The sequence below is a fragment of the Capricornis sumatraensis genome, chromosome 17 (assembly GCF_032405125.1).
Source record: "Capricornis sumatraensis isolate serow.1 chromosome 17, serow.2, whole genome shotgun sequence".
Taxonomy (NCBI): domain Eukaryota; kingdom Metazoa; phylum Chordata; class Mammalia; order Artiodactyla; family Bovidae; genus Capricornis; species Capricornis sumatraensis.
In genome coordinates, this window is record NC_091085.1 from 51079310 (window position 1) to 51100591 (window position 21282).

The 21282-nt window shown below is 40.4% G+C and overlaps 1 protein-coding gene across 1 annotated transcript; it reads left to right on the forward strand.

Annotated features, from left to right (window-relative positions):
- The first annotated feature begins 12932 nt into the window (after positions 1-12932).
- ZNF10 (zinc finger protein 10) lies at positions 12933-21008 on the forward strand. Its single transcript, XM_068989608.1, has 4 exons — positions 12933-13079; positions 14703-14829; positions 15095-15190; positions 19549-21008. Exons 1-4 carry the CDS (start codon positions 12933-12935, stop codon positions 21006-21008), a joined length of 1830 nt encoding a protein of 609 aa, XP_068845709.1.
- The last annotated feature ends 274 nt before the right edge of the window (positions 21009-21282 follow it).

Consider the following 21282-nt stretch of genomic DNA (forward strand, 5'->3'; position numbering starts at 1 on the left):
CTTGAGCATTTGAATGTGACATCCACCTGTACAACAGGGCTGAGAGATCTGGATACTTCTTTTTTTGTTTCTCTGGTCCAATCAGGTCAGGAATGCATTTCACTGGGTGTCCTCCCTGTAGCCAAAGAGGCAGGTTCAGGTAAAAGAAGAAAGGTAAAAACAGGGTTCCATGGGAAGCAAGGTAAAAAAAAAAAAAAATTGTAGACCCTCCCCTGTACCTTCCAGTAAGGTCTCATCAATTTAAAACATTTATTGGGATTTGTATCGATATGCAATATAGTCATCTTTGGCCCCCTTCTAGAACTGCTGCCTTGGTTATTTATACTGGCTTCTCCTGTAGACTACTACTCAGCTCTGGGTAGAAAAACAAGATTTTAAAAAATTGAAGTCAAAGAGAATCAGTTTAAAAAGGCATAGTTTCTTGAATTTCATGCATACCTTACTACTTTTTCAGTTCACTTTTTAAAATAAAAAATAATTTTCCTGCTAATCACAACTGTTTTATGTAAATTTATTTATTGTATATGTAACTAAGTATTTACCTAAACAACCTTACATATAATTAATAGGACTAATGATTTGGCTGCTACCCTACTTTTAATTTTATTGGAGCTGTTTAAGGTAAACGTGACTTCATTTGATTACCTTCAATTTAATCTCTGTCCCCAAAGTCCATATTTCCTTATGATAATTCATTCTATCTAAAACTTGAATGGGGTTAACAAAGAGGCATGAGCTATGTTCTAAGTTTTGAGACTGAGGCCTTTAAATTTCAGATGGTATAATACTTCCTGAATAATTTTTATAATATAAATATTGAAACAACTGACACTTTCTGTGAGTAGAAATGAGGAATGCTTGGAGACTTTAAGGATCACAAGAAATCATGCAATAATATATTATGCTAATATTTTTACAAATCTCACTTTTTTAAGGTTAATAACTTTCAAATATAAGACTTCTATCTCAGAATTATACTCTAATAGAGTTCAGGTTTAATGGACAAAATTAGAGAACTCACATTTTTATTTAGACAAAGATTGTCAACAGGTAGATTTTATGTACCTAATCCAGAAGTGTACATAAGACTGTCATTTTAATGTAAATCATATAAAAATATACATCTGATTTGTTCCTTGCCAGGTATCCTGAGTATCCAGAACACTCCCCATCACACATGCCCAGAACTGACTCAATTAACAACTACAAACTGAAATTAATCACTACCATTTAAAATTGAATCAGAAGTCCAATATCTATCCCAAAAGATTTTGAGCCCAAAACTTTCAAGGGAAAAATCATTTTACCAAATAGAAGAAAAAAATCTGTGCTTCTCGGATTACTCATGAGACTAGTAAAATCTTGCAAGGATGGTACAAAGAAAGATTAAAGTGCAATCTTAATTATGAACATTGAAAAGTTCTAAGTAAAATATTAGTAAATTGAATATGGCAGTATATTAAAGTAATAATACAATGTCACATTCAAGCAGGGTTTAACCAGGAATGCAGGAATGGTTGAAAAGTAGAAAAACTATTATTGTTATTATAATGTCAGGGTATAATGAACACTCTTGTATCCATCACTCTTGTTTTGAAACAGATCTGGGAATGATGTATCACTCATAAATATTTCAGAATTTATCTCTGAAATTAAAAACTCATAACCAAGATACTATTATCACACCTACAAAACTAGTAATAATTCCTTAATGTCAAACACACCAGGCAGTCTTGAAAATTTTCTGTTATCTCATAAATGTGTAACCCCTCTCCCACCTTGTTTCTTTGACTCATGGTTGAAACAACGTTCATACAATCTTACATTCTTTAATTTCAAGTTTGCCACAGAGAAACAATATCTCATTACTGTGGTACAGCTCAGTAACAGATTAAGGTGTGCGGACAAAGGATGTCACAACAAAGGATGTTGTGGCCTTCAAGCCATCAGCCACTACATCCACCCTAGACTATGTATCCTGAGGGGATTCAGCATGGAGAAACGCAGGATACTGACCCTAGATAGATAAGGTGCATAGCAAAGGAATGGTTACAATAAACCTGGACTCTTGCACCTTCCCATACACAAAAAGTGCTAAATTCATTAACCTGAGATATCTAGTTTTCTTTAATTAACAGTATTTTTTTGATGTTCCGACTACCAGGTCTTTCTTATAAAAACTCCTATATATCCTGGCTCCTCCCTTCTCTTTGGAGCAATCTCTCAAAGCTATTGAGAAGATCCACAGAATAAAATATAATTCTCAACTTTCAGGTTGTGTATTTTCTTCAGTTAACAGTTCTGGCAACCAACTAAGGGACCCAGAGTAGACTTCTCTCCTTCACATGAACTCTACAATGAGCCAGAGTCTTAGTACAGGCCTCCTGTGCCCATCTGCCTCCTCAAAGAATTCAAGTTTGAACTTGAATATGAATATGGGTGAATCTCTCTTGGTTCTCCTGGTTCTCCCAATTACTTGCTGATGATACTGCATTTTATTTGGGGATGTATAACAGGTACTTGGCTCACCAGGTGAAAGATACTAGGGTTGCTTGGTTGACAGACACTATGAAAAAGAACCACTGCCACCACCCCTCTTCACATAGACAGTTGGAAGATCCTGGGGGACTCAGGATGAAAGACAGCAGGATTTGTTTAATTGAAAGACACTTAAACTAAGAAAGACACTGAGTAATCTGGGCTGAGTGGTTAGGTAGGAGGTTGACCTGATGTTTTTCCTCAAAAGGCTATCTTAACAAGAATTTGTCAGAATAAAAGTGAAAACATTACGATAGCTTTCAGCTCTGAAGAAGGGACATCTCATGGCCAGCAATGGCTTTCTCAGGCAACTGAGAAACTTGCAGAAGTGGTAAAGGCAAATCTTCATAGTGTCCAGCTGTCCCTATAGGGAAATCCATTCAACTTAACTTTAAAAACTTGCTCTCCTGGGGACAGAAATAAGAACTAGCCACTCTGTGATCAAAGCACCCTGATGGTCTTCTACTACCAGAGGGATAACTGAGACACATTAGAGGAGCAGAGAAGACTCTGGGGTAAAAACCTAGAGGAATTAAGCTTATAAGCAGCACACTGGTCCACCACACAATTTCACTGGTAAATTTTATCCTCAACGAATTCAATTTTAAAATGGGAAATAGATTCTCTCAGATAAACTAGGGGAATCAGAAAGCCAACCTCCAACTAACACCCTAGCCAGATTTATGTACATACAGAGCTCATACTTGCAAGAACCTTTAATTGGGGATTAAAGGAAATCTCACCCTGAAAATGACTATGATGGGGCCCTTTTCCTGCATACACAGTCAAGTTAGAGAAAGTTAGCTTGATAAAACATCTTTTCAGAATTCTGACCTTAAAGATAAAAGCCCTTCTAGGGTGAACCTGCATTTCTCTTTCCTGTGTCTTTGAGACTAAATGTTCTATCTGTTCGTCTTGTGTGTTATATGTGTGTGTGACTTGAGAACTTGGTCTCTGCCATCCAAAAGGCACACATATCATGTTCATTTGATGACAAATAGACTGGGGTCCTGATCAGTCTTTCGTCTGACTGTACCAACTGTTAGGGGCTTTTTGCCATCCTAACCTTCATTGTGTCAGTCTGTACAATGAAGACCTTCACTTTCTTAAACTCTTTTTGGGAGTAAACCTTCTAGGCATCCTTTATACTGTCTTGTAGGGAAGCCTCTTGCATCTTATTAGTTTGAGTCACTACTATCATATATTTCATTAATGGCCAGATGATGGAACCATCAAATGGAAGAAACTTCTAAACTGGTAAATTTTTAAAGAGCTCTCATTATAAACAGTTGTTTTCTTGGTACTTATGGGGGGAAATAAACCACATTAAATGGTGGAAAAATTATAAAATTATTTATACACACACATACACACACACACATAAGATGATTAACCTAAGAACTCTTAATTTAAAACAGACAAAAAAACAGTCTGCGAAGTGTTATTTGTGGCCTCTGCTTCCCCTCAATGGATATTACAGATGCTAATAAAAACAAGTTAATGTTAATTAGGTAAGTTAACAAGAAATTTTAAAAAACTGAAGGGAAAGTCTATAGACTTTTTCCTAACAAGGGGAAATTTTAAAGTGACTCATCCCCAAAAAGATAAATCTCTCGATGGTTATTAAGAAATGGGATAAATAAAACAGACATTAAGGGAATTAAAACAAAAAGTTTTGATGCAATACTATCTCAGGTTGGATGGGCCAAAGGGATCCCCATTGGTCCCCAACATTAAAGGGCCCCAAACAAGTCCACCTTATTTACCCTGTTGTGACTCAGCTGGTAAAGCATCTGCCTGCAATATGTGAGACCTGGGTTCGAGCCCTGGGTTGGGAAGATCCCGTGGAGAAGGGAAAGGCTACCCACTCCAGTATTCTGGTCTGGAGAATTCCATGGACTATATAGTCCACGGGGTCGCCAAGAGTCAGACACGACTCAACTTTCACCTTTACTTCAACACAGATACAGCACATAATTCCATAAATTTCAGATTATGGGCTTCCCTGGTGGCTCAGAGGTTAAAGCGTCTGCCTCCAATGTGGGAGACCCGGGTTTGATCCCTGGGTCAGGAAGATTCCCTGGAGAAGGAAATGGCAATCCACTCCAGTATTATTGCCTGGAGAATCCCATGGACAGAGAAGCCTAGTAGGTTACAGTCCACGGGGTCGCAAAGAGTTGGACACGACTGAGCGACTTCACCTTCACCTCAGGAGATAGATGGCCCTCAGGGCAAATAATTGGAGTTTCATTCTCTGTGGATCCATACTCCAAGATGAAAACAGCAGGACAACTGAGGAAGCTGGGCCTTGGCCAGACAAAAGATAAGTGACCACTTATTTTTCATTCTTAAAGTCAGGAGGATTCCCCAACTACACAAACACAGAAAAGTTCCTTAGGGGACAAAAACTAGGGGGTGCCATCCCATAGCAAATGAGGCTAACTACCCATAGGCCTCTGCTGTAGCACCTATCTTGGCTAAGAGATGCTTGGGAGGATCCTGAGACATACCAAATATGTACTCCAAATCAGGCAAATCAAAAAGGACTGACCAAAGGAAAACCAGAAGAAATGCTCCATGTAAGTGATTTAAACTGCCCCAAGGGTGCAACTCTCTGAGTCCACCCATGTATCTATACACAAGTAATGGATTCTTTTTTCCTCCTAATAAACACTTTACTTGTTTCACTACTTTCCATCTTTGTGGGATTTATTTTCTGCAAAGCTGAAGCGCCAGGGCCTTGCCACTGACCACTAGTCTAATCCCTAGGATTCGGTGCTCTCAGTCCCACAACTCAACCTCAATCTCTGTCCATGAACTGAAGCTGTTGCAAGCCCAAGGCCACCGAGATCAAACCAAACACACACACACACACACACACACACACACACACATAAAGGGCTACAAAAAATTAACACTGAGATAGCTGACCAACAATTACTTGGGGCAACAGGCCAATTAACCAAGTTAAAAGATTGACAAAAAAAGGCCTGAGTCCCTTGGTTCAACCCTTTACTAGGGTCCCAGAACATTTTACGTAAAATAGATAAAAGGTCAGGGGATAAAAGAAGGCAAAGCTTCCATGACTGCTTGTAAGACCAAGACTTGTTGATAGGCTTCCTTTACTGTTGGGGACCAATGGGTACTATGTGGCCTGCTTGGTATTGTTATTATAAGACAGCATGTAGATATGCCCCTCAAGAAATATTAAACTTACTAAAGGAAACCAATAGAGTCATACAATATAAAGTAAAAACTGGGACCGATATTCAGGGACTAACAAAATTAATAACATAGATTTTGTTCTGGGTCTAATCTGTGTACTCAGAGGGCCTTTGTTGAATGCCTTACTCAAGCTTTTGAAGACAGTGAACCCTAAAGTTCTATGAATAGTACACAGAACTCTTAATTTTCAGTTTATTTGGAAATCATCTCACCCCAAATCTGATTCATAGCCTACTTAACGGTTTATTAAGGACAAACAGAAATCTTAAAATTTTTTTCCACAAATAATAAAGCCTGAATCATCTAAGCAAGCAAATTTAATTTATTCCCATTGTTAATTATAAACTAAATTTATATTGTAATACCTGATTCAGAACTAAGTTTTTAAGTGATGCTATGAGATCGCTAGTTTTGTCTGTTTATATGTGTGTGTACACATTATACATACAGATGTCTCTACCTTCAGAAAATATTATCAAAATTAAACTCATAAAGAGTTCTATTTAATTGGCTTATAAGTAAGCACTTACAAATTAAATATTTCAAAATATAAAAGAAACTGGTCAGAATGAATTCCAGGCTCACATGATCTAGAGGAAATACTCAATATTAATTAACATCTGGTATTAAACCTAGCTTAAGCTTGCTGGTTTATTCAATATAGACAGGTCTTATTTTTATTGTACCTAGGTTTATTGAAGGTCAATATGTTCATGTTATTTCTGTTGCAGATTTGTTAGCAAAAAATTAACTTGGTAGGATGGTATTTTCATAACTTATAAAAGTAAATGAGTTAAGAGTTTTCAAGTGAACTCTTTAGGAATAATTATATATCTAAAATAGTTTCTCCTGATTTTTAGTAACTTGAGTTTTGCTAAGTTAAGCTAAATGATGGGAATTCATTAAATAGCCAGGTCATTTCAGGTAAGATAAAACACGTGAACATTAATTGGTAAACAGATCTAAATTTACCTCCTTTTGTCTCCTTATGAGACAGAAACTAAAGATGTTTGGGATTTTTAGACACATGTCTTATAAGACACTGAAGAAAGAAGTCAGAAAATTTATGTTACTAGGGGTTATGGAAAATTCCAAGTTTGCCAACCAGGAAATGCTGCTATGACAAACAGTTCACAACTACATACTGCATGTCCGTTTTCCCTAGAGATTAAGGTTTTAAGGGTTAAAACTGAAATATAATTAATAAATATTAAGGAAAGCATTTTAATGTGCAAGGGAATTAGAATTTATGTTTTCAGTAAAAGAAGGTATGAAGAATTGAAGTGAATCTGTTGGGTAAATACGGGTGATTTTGTCCTGTAGTTGCTTAATTCTTGATAAAAAAAAATAATAAGGGACAACCTAATATGGATACAGAAAGTTTTGGAAAGTTTGTAGAAAAGGAGCCCTGAAAAAGTAGTTTTGTACATGTCAAATTCTAACTAAAAAAAGTTCTTTTAACCTTTAGCCAACTCTGAGATGCTTCAAAGGAGCCCTGAGACATCTCACAGAGGAATATTAAACTAGGCTTACTTGGTATGTTGAATTACTTGAGAAGCATTGTCAGGTGATTGGAGATAAATCTTAGGTTATATTTTATCAGTAAATGTCATTAATACAGATATTCCAAAACTTATTTGGAATTTCTAAAAATATGGTATGTCCTGGTATAATGTTACCAGTCATAATTCTAGTTATTGAAATGTTTTATGTCACAGAAATATGCAAGTTTCTTGGCTATTGCCTTGTAATTAGACCTTTGACCATGTCATTCTAAGAAGAATGCTTTTGTAAACAAAGATAAAACATTTATCTTTTTCTCTCTACCTGATCCTTCCATAATTTGGCTTCTCCAGCTGACTGACTCCAGATGACTTGGCCTATTATGTCAAGATTACAACTAGTTATACTAATCATTGTTTTAATTTGCTCTCTCTCATTTTCAAATTATTTATGCCTTGTGTCTCTCTCTGCTATGGTATTAATGTTACCAGTTGCATTATATTCTGTTTTACAAGACTGTTGTCTCTTGCATTACACAATGCGTAACTAGGCCTCCAACAAAATTAATATCTCAAAACAGTTAATCATATATATAACTCTACACATAATTAGTGTAATAGTACAACTCTAAATATGGTTAGAAGCAACAAGGGAAAACATCTACTGGATCACAATAATACAAGCAATCCAGAGAATTTTAGACGATCAACAGGGTCTAACCCCAAAAAACATAAAGTGAAAAAGTGAAAGTGTTAGTCGCTCTGTCCTGTCCCACTCTTTGCAACCCCATGGCCTGTAGCAGGCTAGGTTCCTCTGTCCATGGAATTCTCCAGGCAAGAATATTGGAGTGTGTTGCCATTCCCTTCTCCGGGGGATTGAACCTGGGTCTCCTGCATTGCAGGCAGATTCTTTACCATCTGAGCCACCAAGGACCAAACAAAAATCCTCAGCACATCAAATGGCCTATCAACAGAATCTTTTCCTGATTTAGGGATGAGAGCCTTCCCAGCACAGTGGACTAAATTGGTCATGCAGACTTCCCAAATGATCCAGTGATTAAGGCTCTGCATTTCCACTGCAGGGGGCACAGGTTCTATCTCTGGTGTAGAAACTAAGATTCCACATGCCATGGCATAGTCAAAAAAAAAAAAAGAATTGTCATGAAATATTATGACCAAGACGAACCACTGTGTTACAAGAATGTCAACTGCCATATCAGCAAAGAATGCTGCAGCCTTCAGGTTATGTGGCCACTGCAGATCAGCACCCTGAAGGGATTCAGGATGGAGAAACAAAGGATACTGTCCCTGAAGAGTTAAAATCCTTATCAGAGGAATGCTTTCAATAAGCCCAGACTCTTACATCTTCTCATACATCAAAAAGTGCTAAGATCATTAACTTGATGTTTGGTTTTCTTTAATTAACGTAATTTTGTTTTATTCTAACTACCTGGCTTTTATCGCAAATCTCCTGTATATCCTGGCTCCCCCCTTACCTCTTGGGAAGGTTCCTCAGAGCTGAGAGGCTGCGCCCTGGCTTAATTTCTCAACAGTACACCCCCTAAAAAAAACATAATTCTCAACTTTTAGGTTATGCTTTTTTTTTTTCAACTGACAGGTGTAAAGACCGACTGAAAAAAAAGCACCAGGATAAAGTAAGAAGTACAAGCTGGACACCTCTGCTCCTCTCACTCACGGAAGAAAGTCAGACTACCCCAGCGCCTGGCGCTGCTCACCCCAAAACACCCACCCCGAGCCTGAGTCAGTCCCAGGAAACCCGGGCGACAAGAACGCCTCCCCCTACCCACGGCCGACTGCCTGGCGAAAGCAGCAGCCCCTTGTCCCCTCTCCCTACCGCATCTCCTTGACGTCCGTGAGCCTACGCGCTCACCTGTCCTCAAGGTTCAAGCCCCCCGGGTCGGAACCACCAGGCCGCGGTGGAAAGGGAGCAGCGAGCACAAGGTGCAGGCAGCCGAGCCGAAGCTCTCATCCGAGAGCAGCAGGGCAGGGGCGCGCGCTCGCCTGGCCGCGGAGCCAGGGCCAGGACTACATTTACCAGGAGCCCCCGCGCCACCCTACGGAGCGTCTCTGGGTTTTGCGTTCGGATATGCTTCTCGGCTGGTCGTGAGTGGACGTGGAGCGCGTGCGCGAGGGGCTGGGGCGCGGCGTGGGCTGCTGGGGCCGGAGCAAGAGGCCGGGCGGGGCCCACGCAGCAGCCGCCTGCCCTGTGGACCCGCGAGGCGCGGGAGCTCGGCTGTGAGCTAGCAAGCAGAGCTGCTGCCTTTGTGACGGTTATTTTGCGCCTGCAGGTGCCGATCGTAGGTATGCATGGGAGGGCTGGACGTGGTTTGCTTGCTAGAGGACCGGGTACCGCGGTTTGCTCACCTCATCCGAGGTGGACGATCGTTTCACCAACAATGGTTCTTCCCTATGGTCTTCCTGGGCTGAGCTATCCCCGGAGCCCCTTGGATTCTCGTGGTTGCGCTGGTGGGATTGGACCTTGATGCCCGCTGCGCCGGACGGTGTTGGGGAGTCCGAGCCACATAGTCTCAGCGATGAAGGATTCTTCTGTTCCTGTTTCCTTTTTCTTCCCAGCTGAGGCCAGAGGTTTAAATTTTTGCATCTGGCCTTTCCAGCGTCTGCTAAACGTGATCTGATCATGCTGTTTTTTTGTTAGAGCAGGAAATTTCTTAACTGTGAATGTGTTAACGTTCATAAAAGAAATCCGACGTGGTTATACTGGTTTTGAAATATATATATATATGTGTGTGTTGCTGCTGCTAAGTCACTTCAGTCGTGTCTGACTGTGCGACCCCATAGACGGCAGCCCACCAGGCTGCCCCGTCCCTGGGATTCGCCAGACAAGAACAATGGAGTGGGTATATATATGTGTGTGTGTGTGTGTGTATGTATATACATACACACACACCACAGGTCGCAAAGAGTCTGACACGTCTGAGCGACTTCACTTTCACTTTCACTGTATTCTAGTCGTGGATACTGTAAAAGTTATATGCTCCAAGCGTTGATAAAATAAGTTTTATTTAATAAGTTTTGTGCCAAAAAGAGCTGGACCAATTTCTATTTCTTACTCTGAAATAAAAACTTTTTACATATTGAAATTATTTTATCATTTATCTTCCTCAGAATTGCGTGTCATATTAGTATTTTCAGTGTTTAAAATAGAACAAGTTTGTGTTGGTCTTTAAAAAAAAAAACAAAACCTGCATGTCTAACTCCTTCAGTTGTTGCTGCTGCTGCTGCTGCTGCTGCTGCTGCTGCTAAGTCACTTCAGTCGTGTCCAACTCTGTGCGACCCCATAGGCAGCCCACCAGGCTCCCACGTCCCTGGGATTCTCAAGGCAAAAACACGGGAGTGGGCTGCCGTTTCCTTCTCCCGTGCATGAGAGTGAAAAGTGAAAGTGAAGTCACTCAGTGGTGTCTGACTCTTCGCGACCCCATGGACTGCAGCCTATCAGGCTCCTCCATCCATGGGAGTTTCCAGGCAAGAGTACTGGGGTGGGTTGCCATCGCCTTCTCCTCAGTTGTTGAGTTTTCTCTTTTTGTTGTTTGAATCAAATAGTTTAACTAGAAGTGTGTATGTGTTTAAACTAGTTTTATTTTTCAGACTCATCTCATAATTACATTTTGTGTTTTCTCTTGACACTAGAGCACTTAATCAAATTTGTACATAATCTAACACCTGGTATGAATATCAAAGAAGAGGTTGTCATTTCTCAAGAGGTTGACAAAAAGTTTGACATCAAAATTATATAGATCCCACCCAAAGTATATGGAGAAGGTGGCAAATGTAAGTTCTAGCTATACTTCATATACAGGATATACTGTTAAAGAAAAAAAAAGAAGTAAGAGGAAAGACAGATTGTCATCCAAGTTGTGTGTGTATGCTCAGTCATGTTGTAGTCTTTGCAACTCCATGGACTGTAGCCTGCCCGGCTTCTCTGTCCATGGAATTTTCCAGGCAAGAATACTGGAGTGGGTTGCTACTTCCTACTCCAGGGGATTTTCTGACCCAGGAATCAAACCCACATCTCTTATGTCTCCTGCATTGGCAGGCAAATTCATTACCCCTTCGCCACCTAAGGAAGGCCATCCAGAATGCCAGCTAAAACAGTGTTAGTCACATTAGGGATGTCGACTAAAGTTAACTGTCTACTAGGATGGTATATAATTTTAAAAGATGGTATAACACGTGTTGGCAAGCATGTGGGGAAGTTGCAACCCTTGTATGTTGCTTGTGTGAAAATAAAATGATGTAGTCACTATGGAAAACATTTCAGTGGGTCCTCAAAAAGCTAAACATAAAGTAACCATATAAGCCAGCAATTCCACTCTTAGGTATAATCATCAGCAGATGAATGAATAAAATGTGGTGGATCTATTCAGAGGAATATTATTTAGCCATTAAAAAGAGAGAAATGCTGGTTCAGGCTACAACTTGTATGAACCAAAATGTCAACTTGAAAAAATGCACAACATGAATGTTGTGAGTTAAGTTTTATTTGGGGCAAAACGAGGACTGGAGCCCAGGAGACAACATCTGAAACCACTCTGAGAAACTGTTCCAAAGAGGCAGGGGAGAAAGTCAGTATATTTGTGATTTTGGTGAAGGGGGAATTCATTCAATCAAGTACTGCTGCTGCTGCTAAGTCACTTCAGTCGTGTCCGACTCTGTGCGACCCCATAGACGGCAGCCTACCAGGCTCCCCCATCCCTGGGATTCTCCAGGCAAGAACACTGGAGTGGGTTGCCAGTTTCCTTCTTCAATGCATGAAAGTGAAAAGTGAAAGTGAAGTTGCTCAGTCATGTCCGACTCTTCACGTACCCATGGACTGCAGCCTACCAGGCTCCCCTGCCCATGGGATTTTCCAGGCAAGAGTACTGGAGTGGGGTGTCATTGCCTTCTCCGACAATCAAGTACTTATCTTCCCAAAGGTTTCTGCTAGTCTGGTGAAGCTTTTGCTTGTCACAAGGAACAATCATCAACATGAAGGATTTCAGTGCTTTCTAGATATGAAGAGAAACAAGAATTTGGCTCCTTAAATCTGCTCCTGAAAAATATCTAACTGAAGATGTATCCTGTCAGTTTTTGCCCCCACCGAGCACAGAATACCTCGTTTCTGCTTTCCACCCTGAACTCCTTTCAGGGAATGTTGAAGGTTAGCAGGTGCAGCAGCATATGACTTAATCATTATAGAGGTAGATGACAAGTGCCAATTTGTAGTTAATAAAAATATTATACTGAGCAAAATAAACCAGACACAGACATATGATTTGAATCAACTATAGTATGATTTCTTTTTAACCTATAAGGGAAACAAATCTGAAAAAGAATGTATGTGTGTGTGTATAACTAAGTCACTTTGCTATACATCTGGAACTACCACAAAGTAGAAAATCAGCTATACTTGAATAATAAAAGAGATTTTTTAAACAAGAGAAAGGATTCAATATAGTATTAGAACCATTCAATTCCAAATAAAATTTAACACAGAAATCTAGAGATTGTGGAGTGGAGGCAGTCTTTGGAGCTCTTTTCTTCCTACTCCTGGGGATTTTGATCACTGTACATGTATTTCTGGAATAGTCTGACGTCTTCTGTGTGGGTGTGTAGGTACATGCAGCTGGTCTGAGGGATTCTAGGCTCATGATTAACAAGCCCCTGATCACAGCACCTCTCCTCAAGTTTCTTCCTTTCCCACAGCTTCACTTGCTCGATATCTCCTGCTTCTCAGGAAGTTCTGTCAGGAACAAGGAGGGCATGGAGGCTGAGTTGCTAACTGTCCGGTCCCACGTAAGTTGGGCTGCCTTCATTCTTTTTTGTTTTCCAACTGGGAATCCATTTTTGGTTAAAGGTTCTTAAGGGATCCATATGTCAGTCACCTCCCCCTGCAGACTGGCACTATTTTGTTTGCTTTATTTATAGTTGTTTTATTTCCTTTCATATCAAAGCAACACAGCTTGGACAGAAATGTGTGGATTATCAAGGATTCTAATGAGATGCTCTTTGTCCACAGTGAGGAACTGAGCACACAGCAAGCTTTCTCCCTCAAAGATAATGACAGAACTGGGGATACTGGTGCCTTTTTGAGGGATTCTCTAGTCCCTGGTGGTCTTGGATGTGTGGCTGGCTTGTTAGTTCCTGCCTGGGGACTGCCTGTTTGGAGGAGCTTGGGGATAAGTTGTGTAATTATCCAGGAGTAACTAAAATGAAGACAGGGAGAGCCTGGGGGAGGGTGGATCCTCTGGGGACAGAGTGACTGGGTGGGGAACCCTCCTTCAGCCTCTCTCAGCTTCTCCCCTAGATCACCCCCTCATGTTTCATGTGTATTGAAAACCCTACCAGAGAACATAGCCTTTGCTTTGGGCTGTCCTACATATTTTGAAGGATTTAAGAAAAATAATCTACAGTATTTATCCAGATATTTACTTTTTTTTTTTTAATTTGGCCACTCCACATGGCATGTGGGATCTTAGATCCCTGACCAGGGATGGAACCCACACCCCATGCATTGTAAGCCCAGGGTCTTAATCACTGGACTGTCAGGGAAGTCCCCAAATATTTGCTCTCTGTCTTTCTTATCTGTCATTCCTTAGATGTAAAATTTCTCTCTTGTATTATTTTCCTTGCCTGAAGAATTCCCTTTAGCATACCTTTAGAGCTGGTCTGCTGGTAACAAATCCTGTTTAACTTTATTTGAGAATGTATTTTTCATCATTCCTGAAAGATACTTTCACCTAGCATTGAAATTCTTGCATGACAGTTCATTTCTTTCAACATTACAAAAGCCCACTATTCCACTATCTTTTTATCTTCACAGATCTTTGATGAAAAACACTCAATCATTCAAATGGGTTTTTTTCCTTCTGTGTGTCATCTACAGTTCTTTTTGATGTGGCTAATAAAAACCTTGCTTCTGTATCTGTTATTTTGTTGCCATAAAATATAAGCTCTTCTCCATTTTTTAATGCCTATCAATGTTTAAGAAAAATGTTTTAGAAATTATTTGAGGTCATGAAACATGGCCACATTGGTTTCTTAAGTGTTAAGTTGTACTTGAATTCAAGACTGTTTTTCCCTTCTTTTCCTGCCTTGTATTAGGTTCTAATTATTTCACATAAGTGTAGATTGACTGATTCTCCTTGCTTTAGCTGTTTACAACATACTTGATTTAAATGAGAGTGTTTCTGACAGTTTCTTAACCTAAAGTGTAACATGAAGCTGGTTTCTAGACAGTGCATACCATTCCTTTTAGGGGTTGACCCGAAGTAGACATAAATGCTACTCATTCCTAGAATAAATTCTGTTCTATTCTCTTTCCCTACCCAAGGGCTATCTGCCTAATCTTCCTGTTAATATTTGGGAAAGTGGGGGAGCAGAGATACACATCAGGCTCACATTTGCTTCATGTTGTAGACACTGGTGACCTTCAAGGACATACTTGTGAACTTCACCAGAGAAGAGTGGAAACTGCTGGACACTGCTCAGCAGATCATGTACAAAGATGTGATGCTGGAAAACTACAGAAACCTGGTGTCTTTAGGTGAGACCAACCTCTCTTTGTGCAGTGGGTGGGAATTGTTTTGATTTGTTGAATTTTAAGAAATTGTATATTTTGTATATAATTATATGTTTTATATTTTAAGAAGTATATATTTTGCTGCCTCTGTAGCCCTACCATGTCTATTCTTCAGAGCCCCCACAGGACTGTTGAAGGGTCAGGAGTTGGGCTTGAACTGGGATGTTTCTTTGTGTCTAGCCCAGAGCTCCTAACCCTTGCCCAGTACTTTATCTTTCACTGTAAACAGGGCATCAGCTTCCCAAACCAGATGTGATCCTGCGGTTGGAGAAGGGGGAGGAGCCGTGGCTGGTGGAGAGAGAGATTCACCAAGAGACCCATCCAGGTAAGGACCAGACCCCTGCTCAGAGAAGGAATTGCTGGTCTCTAGTTTTCCATATTTCAAAGACAAGGACTGAGTTTATTTACCTTCTGTTTCCCCATTGCTCGGCTGCCTTCTTCAGTCTTGTCACACTTCAATTTGCATTCATGAAAATTATCTTTCTGTGGATGTGCTTGGCTCTAGCCCTGTTCATAGTGCTTTCTCGATTCTTACCACTAGCTCTAGCATCTGCACCCTCTTGTTTATCATAGAATTACTTCTCATCTTTAACTGTCCTTTCCCTGCCCTGTGTCCCTTCCCATAGCCTTCATTCTGCTGCTTTGTGTAAGCTCTGCTCTGGGACCTCATCGCCCACTCCTGCTCTGGGTTTGTTTTCTGCCAGGTAGAAGACAGCTACAGACAACTCACTGTCAACAGTCCTTGTTGACGTAACTCTCTTTCCTTCCCAGAATTGCTGCTCTCAAAAACACCTGTTTTCTCACTGTCATCTAGCTTTATTTAATGTTCTTTTTCAGTTTACTCCTATTCATTTTAATCTTAACATCTCCAATTTGCAGATTGTTATGAGGATTCCTAGCATCATTCCTTTTCCCAACTTCCCTGTGTAGAGCAGATCAGCCTTCTGGGCTGAGAAATAGAAGGCAGTCCTCCATCTTCCTCCTCCTCTGTTCCCACTGACTGATCATTTCCCTGACCTCTGTTTCTAAGCTCAGTGCCCTGACATCTTTCTCCTTGGCCCAGCCATTCTGGTCTGGATCATGCTGCCTATGGTCAATTTCACATGTGGCAGAGAAGCCAGGACACGTGCCAGTGACCCCTGTGCCCTTGTGGGCACCATGGCCCCCCAGGCCCAGTGCAGTCCAGGCATGCTGTAACCCACCACAACCATTTCCCTCTGACACATCCACACATACCAGGCATTCCCTGCATTTCAGGCTTCCCGTGTGATGTAACCAGAGTCTCAGTCATGCTAGAAGTTTCACCTCCTATTCTTTGTGAAACCTTTTGACTTGTTAAGTACAGGTTCCTTAAGGTTTTCTGAGCTTTCATGTTGTTTATACTTTTTAAAAAATAATTTATTTATTTTTGGCTGTGCTGGGTCTTTATTGCTGTTGGCACTAGTTGCAGCTAGTGGGGGCTATTCTCTAGTTGTGGTTCACAGCCATCTCATTGCAGTGACTCCTCTTGTTGTGGAGCATAGGCTTCAGGGCGCACAGGCTTCAGTAGTTGTGATGCATGGGCTTAGTTGCCCGTGGCATCTAGCATCCTCCCAGACCAGAACTGGACCCATGTCTCCTGCATTGGCAGGCAGATTCTTATCCACTGTGCCACTAGGGAAGTCCTGTTTCTACTCTTAAAGGTCATAAATGTCTTAAGTTGTTTAAATGTCATAAATTTTTTCAGACCTTTTTACACTGGGCCTTGTAGATGACTGTATCAAATACCTGTCTCAGGGAAGGTTTCTTAGACACTGGAAAGTACTTGATCCCTCAGCTGCTTTGGAGCCATGGCAGGAAAAACTGTTCTCTGTTTCTTTTTTTCCCCTATTTTTTCCTGTCTGTATTTTTTCCAATCCTGTGTTGAGTTTAGCAAGCTTTCCTGGATGTCTATCTGTTGACAAGTATCCAAAAATAACTGTATAACCAACAGTTTACATTTTGGTGGAAAATTTATTGTCAAAGAAATACTAAAGTTCCATACATGTGCTTAATCACCTGGAATTTGAGGGAATCTACAAGCCATAGGAACTTCATTATTAAAATGAAAAGTATTATGGGTGATGGCTTTAAAAACTCAGATGAGTTCATTAATGGCTGCTACAGATTTTGAAGATAACTCAGGTGGGTTATCTCCCATGTTACAGAATATGTGGAATATTTTTAGGACTTTAATACATTTAATTTTTCTGTTGCTTTACTCAGACTTGTCCATCCATACCCAGCTCCACCCCTCATCATATGTGTTCATTTTAGAATTTTCCAGCTGGCATTTGTAGTTTGAAAAACTTATCCATGGGATTTGGATGCATGGAGTAGAGGAGAGGAAAAAGATGGCATGTGCTTGTCAAAACTCATCAAGGTAGAGGTATTTGTAAGTGTAATGGACTTTATTGCTGTTTGTTGTTTAATTGCTAGTCATGTCCAGCTCTTTTGCAACCTGATGGACTGTAGCCTGCCAGACTCCTCTGTCCATGGGATTTTCGAGGCGAAAAGACTGGAGTGAGTTGCCATTTTCTTCTCCAGGTAGATCTTCCTGACCTGGGATCAAACCCACATTTCCTGCATTCGCAGGTGGATTCTTAACCACTGAGCCACAGGGAAGCCCAATGAACTCTGTTGTTAAGCCTTTAAAAGGAAGTAAATAACTGCACTTTGCTATAACATGGATGAACTTTGGGGACAGTCTGCTGGGTGAAATAAGTCAGTCACAAAAGGACAAATAGTGTATCATTCCACATATATAAGGCACTTGAAGTAGCCAAAATCATAAAGACACAAAATATACTGGTAATTGCTGAGCACTGGGTTGAGAGAAGATTGGAGTATTATTGTTTAACAGTATAGAGCTTCCATTTTAGAAGATAAAAACAGCTGTTGGAGATGACTGCACAACAATGTGAAGATACTTAATACTTGAATCATGTACTTAAAAATGGTTAAGATGGTGTGTTTAAAAAAATTTTTTTAATTGAAGGATAATTGCTTTACAGAATTTTGTGGTTTTCTCTCATACATCAACAAGAATCAGCCATAGGTACATTTTATGTTATATGTATTTTTTTAATCACAATTTTTTTAAAAAAAGAAATCAGAGTGGGTAAGAAACAAATGACTAACAAAATTGTGAATGAAAATTAGGACTGGGAATGGGGATTGGGTTGTACAAAGAAGGCAGTTAGGAGCCTGGCACAGGGATTGTTTTGCCAGGTGTCTTAGTTTCCTGTGGCAACCAAAACTAAGTTCCACAAATCAGGTGGCTTAAATCAACACATTTACTTTCTCACAGTTCTAGAGGTCTGAAGTCCAGGTGTGGGCAGGGCTGTGTGCCCTCTGAGGCTTCAGGGGAGGAGCCTTCCTGCCTCTCCTAACTTTGGTGCCCCAGGTGCGCTTTGGCTTGTAGACACATCACCTCCATCTTCACATGGTCACCTCCCCTGTGTGTCTGTCTTTGTGTCTCCTCTCCTTTCCTTGTAAGGACTCCAGTCAGATGGGATTAGGGTCCTCCTACTCCAGTAATACTTCATCTTAACTAATTACTTTTGCAATGATCCTATTTCCAAATAAGGTCATAAGCTGTAATGTTGGGGGTTAAGACTTCAACATATCTTCTTTGGGGAACACAATTCACCCCGTATGTCAGGTAAGAATAGATATTTCCCCACTTACATAGGAAGAGGTGATATTGGGTAAATTGTGGATTTTTTTCTAGATTTCAGAAACAAACATTTTAGCCAAAAGGCATTGAGAAACAAATACAGGCTCTGAAGCAGGGAAAGTAACTTGCAGTAGTATGCATGTGTATAAGTAGAAGGGCGAAAAGTCCAGGAGAATGTGAATTAGGGTTCAGGTTCTGAGTTAATATCCTGTGTTAGTCCTGTCAATTTTAATAAAGTCTTGATGTCTCAGAACAAAGGAATCAAAGCAGAAGGCGGGAATGATGCCAGCAGTGAGCATTACAAACTGTATTGCTTTGATGATGAACTTCCACCTTATATGATACTTAGGATAACCTTATAGGTCCTTAGATGACACATAAGCAATATGATTTTTGAAAAGTTTAGCACTTTGTCTAAATTCACCACTAGTAGTGGCAAAGCTTAGGTTAGAAGCCATATCTGGGTAACTTAGGTGCAGTTGCTCTTCCAGTCTGTCACACAGCCTTTCTGAAAGGTTCGCCATGTCAGACACCTGGAATTATTCTACACTGCTTTGGTGATATACATAAGAACCATTTCCTTCCATAGAACTGTGTTCATGGTTTAGGAATGTGAAGAATTCATGTCAGAGAAGGGCCTGGCAGCAAGAAGACCCATTAGGCTCTTATATCATCATTAGTTGAATTAGCTAATGGCAGCAGCCCCTTCTGTGGTTTTCCTAAACTGCCACCCCAGCACTGAATATCTTGATCCCACATGTCACAGCTAATCCTGTGGCTTCTCTTACTCTTTGCTCCTTTTATATGCATATTATAGCCCATCACATTTCCTGTCAATGAGTCTTCTATCCCTTTTTCTCTATCACAGTTACAAAACCATATTTGAAAGCAACACTACAGGACTTAACATACTTTTTTCTACATCCATCCTACCATTCTGACCTTAATACTTCTTTTAGTTATAGAAGCTTTTCCATTTCTTTCAGATTTGGAAACTTCCGTTGAAATTAAATCAACTTCCACTAAGAGCATTTCTAATGATAAATACTCCTGTGATGTTAAAATGGAAAGAATGGCAAAGAGTGATCTCTGGTATTTGTCACTGGAAGAAGTCTGGACTTGTGGTGGTCAGTTGGACAGGCCCCAGGACAGCCAGGAGAGACATCTGAGGCAAGTGGCATTCACCCAAAAGAAAGTACTTCCTCAGGAGAGAGTATGTGAAAGTGGGAAGTATCGGGGAAACTGTTTTCTGCCTGCTCAACTAGTACTGCAAGAGTATTTCTGTAAACATGACTCAAATCCTAAAGGTTTGAAACACAATTTGGTTTTCAGTGGCCATCAGGAAAGCTGTGCAAGCAACAGTAATGAATCCAGTCAAACTTTCTGTCAAAACATCCGCCTTATTCAATTTGCAAGAACTCAAGCAAGAGATAAATCACACAGATGCCCTGATAACAATTCTCTTACTCATGGTACATCCCTTGGTATATCAAAGGGTGTGCATAGAGAAAAACCCTATGAATGTAAGGAATGTGGAAAATTCTTCAGCTGGCGCTCTAATCTTACCAGGCACCGTCTTATTCACACTGGAGAAAAACCTTATGAATGTAAGGAATGTGGAAAATCTTTCAGCCGAAGTTCTCACCTCATAGGACATCAAAAGACTCATACTGGTGAAGAACCATATGAGTGTAAAGTATGTGGAAAATCCTTCAGCTGGTTCTCTCACCTTGTTACCCATCAGAGAACTCATACAGGAGACAAACTGTACACATGTAGTCAGTGTGGAAAGTCTTTTGTTCACAGCTCTAGGCTTATTAGGCACCAGAGAACTCACACTGGAGAGAAACCCTATGAATGTCCTGAATGTGGGAAATCTTTCAGACAGAGCACACATCTCATTCTGCATCAGAGAACTCATGTTAGAGTGAGGCCCTATGAATGCAGTGAATGTGGGAAGTCTTACAGCCAGAGATCTCACCTTGTTGTCCATCACAGAACTCACACTGGGCTGAAACCCTTTGAGTGCAAAGACTGTGGAAAATGCTTCAGTCGAAGCTCTCACCTTTTCTCACATCAGAGAACCCATACTGGGGAGAAGCCATACGAATGTCATGACTGTGGAAAATCCTTCAGCCAGAGTTCTGCCCTCATTGTGCACCAGAGAATTCATACTGGAGAGAAACCATATGAGTGTTGTCAGTGTGGGAAAGCCTTCATTAGAAAGAATGACCTTATTAAGCATCAGAGGGTTCATGTTGGAGATGAGACCTATAAATGTAATCAGTGTGGAATCATCTTCAGCCAGAACTCTCCACTTATAGTGTATCAAATAGCTCATACTGGAGAGCAGTTCCTAACATGTAATCAGTGTGGGACAGCACTTGTTAATACCCCTAATGTTATTAGATACCAGACAAATCTTATTAGGGAAAATGCATATTAAGGTCATAAAGATGGACTACTTCCCAAAGAGCAATAACTTTATTTAGCACTTGAGAGCTCCTTTTGGAGAGAAGTTGCTCCTACACTTTTGTGCACTAGAAAGTTGGCCCTGGAGGGGGAAAAACACAAAAATTTCACCTTAATACGTCAGATTGTCTTCTTTTTCCAAATTCCTACAAAAGTAATTGGTTGGGGAGCGTTCATGGACAAACCTTAAATGCTAAAATCTGAGAAGGAACCATTAGGTAAGTGAGTTGTTGATAAGTGATCCAGCT

What these genes read in the sequence shown, in the direction of transcription:
- ZNF10 (XM_068989608.1), top strand. Translation starts at nt 12,933, where the DNA reads ATGATTAACAAGCCCCTGATCACAGCACCTCTCCTCAAGTTTCTTCCT. An exon ending in TGCTAACTGTCCGGTCCCAC is followed by an intron (nt 13,080 to 14,702) that starts GTAAGTTGGGCT and finishes TTCATGTTGTAG; the next exon opens with ACACTGGTGACCTTCAAGGA. An exon ending in TCACCAAGAGACCCATCCAG is followed by an intron (nt 15,191 to 19,548) that starts GTAAGGACCAGA and finishes CATTTCTTTCAG; the next exon opens with ATTTGGAAACTTCCGTTGAA.